The sequence below is a fragment of the Ailuropoda melanoleuca genome, chromosome 8 (genome assembly GCF_002007445.2).
Source record: "Ailuropoda melanoleuca isolate Jingjing chromosome 8, ASM200744v2, whole genome shotgun sequence".
Lineage (NCBI taxonomy): Eukaryota > Metazoa > Chordata > Mammalia > Carnivora > Ursidae > Ailuropoda > Ailuropoda melanoleuca.
The window spans coordinates 128,773,547-128,777,150 of NC_048225.1; the positions used below are offsets into that span (position 1 = coordinate 128,773,547).

General features: G+C 58.2%; 1 protein-coding gene across 6 annotated transcripts in view; it reads right to left on the reverse strand.

Moving 5' to 3' along the window:
- Positions 1 to 836: 836 nt before the first annotated feature.
- ATP8B2 (ATPase phospholipid transporting 8B2) overlaps positions 837 to 3,604 on the reverse strand; it is a 19,791-nt gene continuing 17,023 nt past the window's right edge. For 4 of the 6 annotated variants that reach the window (XM_034667537.1, XM_034667536.1, XM_034667535.1 and 1 more), the window contains 2 exons: positions 2,932 to 3,062; positions 837 to 2,751 (listed from right to left, as the gene is read on the reverse strand). In XM_034667537.1, coding sequence (XP_034523428.1) covers positions 2,213 to 2,751; positions 2,932 to 3,062 — 670 coding nt within the window. In that variant the 3' untranslated portion in view covers positions 837 to 2,212. The remainder of the gene's footprint in view (positions 2,752 to 2,931; positions 3,063 to 3,604) is intronic. The other 2 variants (XM_034667539.1, XM_034667538.1) reach the window with 1 other exon arrangement.

Below are 3,604 nucleotides of genomic sequence, written 5' to 3' on the forward strand. Positions count from 1 at the left end.
GGGAGGAGGCCAAGTCCGATGCAAGTAAGATCAGGCCTGGAGATGTCGGGCTGCCATGCGAAGGTCAAAGGTGATCCTAGTGAAGTATTTGGGTGGGGCACTTGGGTGGCTCCGTGGGCCAAGCATCTGCTTCCGCTCGGGCCTAGTTCTCCTTAAAAGGGAACCTGATCTTTGTCCACCATTTCCCTCCAGCTTTCACCTGCTGGGAGCTGTTTTAGAGAAGACGGTCACTGTGACAGGACGGACTGGTGAGGGGACTGGTGAGGTCCAAGGGGAACCGACTCAGGTGTTGTTTAGGGACCAGCACCAGCCCTTGGCCCCCCCAGTCCTGGACGCGGGCCTTCCCCTCTCCCCTCCCTGCCAGAGAGCTCACTCTATCAGTGAATCTTAAAGTCCTTGCCGTCTTGGTCTATACTAGGTTCCTTGATGTTCACTTCTGCAAAAACCGAGAAGACTGAGGCTAGGAGGTGGGAGGCCCAGTTTGCCAGCGGGAAAAACAAGACAGACGTAGGGTAAGAAAAAATCAACGAACGATATTTCCTTGGTCCTTTCCCCACCCAGATACCATGTGTATGGGGACTCTTGGAATGTGCAGGTGGCTTGTTTGGAAAAGCAAACAGTTCAAGGCCCTAAGTGCCCAGCCATGGGCCACACAAGTGCCCAGGTCTGCCCACTGCCCCGTCCAGCTGAGACTCCGTCCCAGGAGGGGTGCAGAGACCAGCCAGACTCCATTTTCTCCACCTCGACACACATCCACCCACTCAATTCCATTTAAAAAAGTTTGTCTTTCTGTTTACCACCAGCCTTGATTAAATATTAAAAAAGAGACAAATTACACACTTCTCAGAAATTGGAATTTTATAAAAAGGCATTTTTTTCTATGTTCATAAAATGATATAATTCTTGCAAGTATAGAAATGTGTCATAAATTATACAGAATGTTCCTTAATTACAGCTCAACGCAACTTGGTACTGCCTCCCTCCTTAAAAAAACGAGAGAGAACCAAAAAAATAATATATATAACTGTATATATATATATTTATATATATATTTATATAATATAGACAAATCAAATATGAAAAAAAATCATTTCCTCTTTGGTATAAAAATCAGACTCTCAGCTTGAGAGACACACAAACAGACATGATGTTGGGTTTGTAAACTGTGTGGCCAAAAGGGATTTCCCTGCCAAGCTTCCCCACCCCTTGCCTGCTGCCCAGCCCACCTCCCTGGGTGTGTCAGACCTGCGTGCCCCTCCCAGCTCACACACCATCTCTTAGCAGCCCCTCTGCTACCAAGACTGAACTGGTAGCAACTAATCCGGGAGAAGTCTGATTTGGGGTGTGGATGGTGGGAAGGAAGGACAGGCACGCCCAGGCCCTTCGCGGCCAGTCCCGCCCTCCTACTTCTCCACACCTCTTGCTGGATGCTGGGCCTGGAGGGCTGGGACCCCTCCTGTACTAGAAGAGAGAAGCAGAGGCCAGCTTCCCAGCCCCGCCTCTGGTCCTGGGTGTAGGTACAGGAAAATGCTAGATGATGGAGGAGGAGGGAAGACAGACAGGACTCTGCTAATGAACTCAGATCCAAATTAAAAAGAAAGGAATCTCTTTTTTTGGACTACATTTTACACCCAGTTTTAGGTCAGAGAATGACGGGACTGCGCTCCCAGGCTCCAGCCCAACACCAGCAGGGCTTACGGACCCAGAAACTGATTTGTGTTAGGGGAGGAAGTAGCACTTCACTCTCAAGGTGAGGAAGCAGACAGGACCAAATCCTCCTCCGTGCTCTGCAGACCCCTTGGGCTGACAGGTGCTCCCTCCCTGGCCAGCCTTGCAGCCCTCAAGGGCCCGGCAGCTGGAGGCCTAGCCTGAGCGAGCGGGGTTCCGAGGAACCACCCCACCCAGCCAGCGGGGGCACTCCTGGGGGCCGGCCTCCTCTTCCCACAACACAGAAGTCAGAGGCCCCCTCCTCCTGCCAAATAAAAAACACAAAACCAAACTGGACACAAACACAAATCTAGGAGAGACATACACAACGTGAGGGGCCCGTGGGCCCCAGCAGATCTCTGGCTCCCGGCATGATACATTCTTGTGTAATTCAGGAACAGAGGCTCTCGGCCCCTCTGGGGAGTGGGAGTAAAAAAATACAGAGATTATAGTCTCCCTGGGGGCTCCGAGCAGGGCAGGGGCAGACCCAATCTCGACTTATTGTTCAGTTTTTGGTTCCACATCTGCCCCTCTCCGGGGCTGGCTCCCCGTGCCCCCGTCCCTGCTCCGCCCTTGGGGCCCGGCCCAGCCGCGGAGGCCAGCGGGACCGGGGAGGCCAGCGGGACTGCGGAGGCCAGCGGAACAGACGCCAGCGGGACGGAGTCCGCGGGGAGGCGCGGGGTTCCACAGCTCCGAGAAGCCGTCCCCTCGGTGGCCGGACGCCCCGCGTGCTGGTCGCCGGCACGGGCGCCCCGGCGGCAGCCCTCAGCCCCTGAGGGGCTTCTCGGCCCCTCCGCCGGGGCTGCTGGCGCTGTCGCTCTTCTTCCTGCGCAGGCTCTCGATCCAGCTGGAGCTGGAGCGCGTGGCGAAGCCGGCCAGCGCCAGCGAGCTGAGCCGCATGTTCTTGCCGGACATGATGAGCTCCCCGAAGCCCTCCTGGTGCGAGAAGGCGTAGCCCGAGCGGCGGGAACCGGTGCGCCCCACGCGCCGCAGGCAGCGGTGCTGGGCCTTCTGCTTCTTCCTCACCAGCTGGCTGTAGCGGACCTGGCCGGGCAGCGTGGGGAAGGGGCCGCATCGGTAACGGCGCGGACGAGGGACCGCAGCCCCGGGCTGCACGGGGGTCTGTCCCAGAGATAGCGGGTGCCCGCCACCAGCGTGACCGGCCGCGCCATGGGGCTCGCTGAGCCGCCCCCCGGCCCCCCCGGCGGACAGCGGGCCGCTCACCGTGTCGGAGAGGTCGGGCTTCAGGCTCAGCTTGAGGAAGCGGAAGGCCACCACAGGCATGATGCAGACGACGGTGGTGAGGGTGATGGTCAGCCACACGGTGGGCTGGGCCAGGGTGTTCTGGGCGTTGCCTGGGGACGCAAGCGGCAGACCAGGGATGGCCCTGTTCGCCCCGGCTCAGCTCCTGAGTCCTCACTGCTCCCCTAACGTCTGACCCCCCAGAACCTCACATCCGTTTCTTTACCAGCTTTCCTGGACGCCTCACCTCCCAGCCTCACCCCCCCACCCCAGCCCGCCCCAGGTCGTCCCGGCTCAGGACACGCCACCGCCCACCCTGTGGCCCCAGAAGCCCTCCGGCCAATCCCGCTTCCTCCCTCAGACTAGGCCGTGGCTCCCTGCCTCCTCCCCCCAACCGGGTTACCACCAGAGACTCCTAACAGGCATCCCGTTTTTGCCTTTGCCCTCGCGCTTTATCATCCTCAAAACTGCCACAGCGGCCTTAAAACACGAATGGGTTCCAACACTCCCCTGCTCCTAACCCTCCCCTGGTTCCCTATAGATCCAGAGTCAGATCCAAAGTTCTAGCCTGAACTAGAAGGACTCAGGGTCTGGATCCATTCTTACCCCCGACACCCAGCAGGGCCCTGCTCTCCAGCCACACACCCCTCCCCTG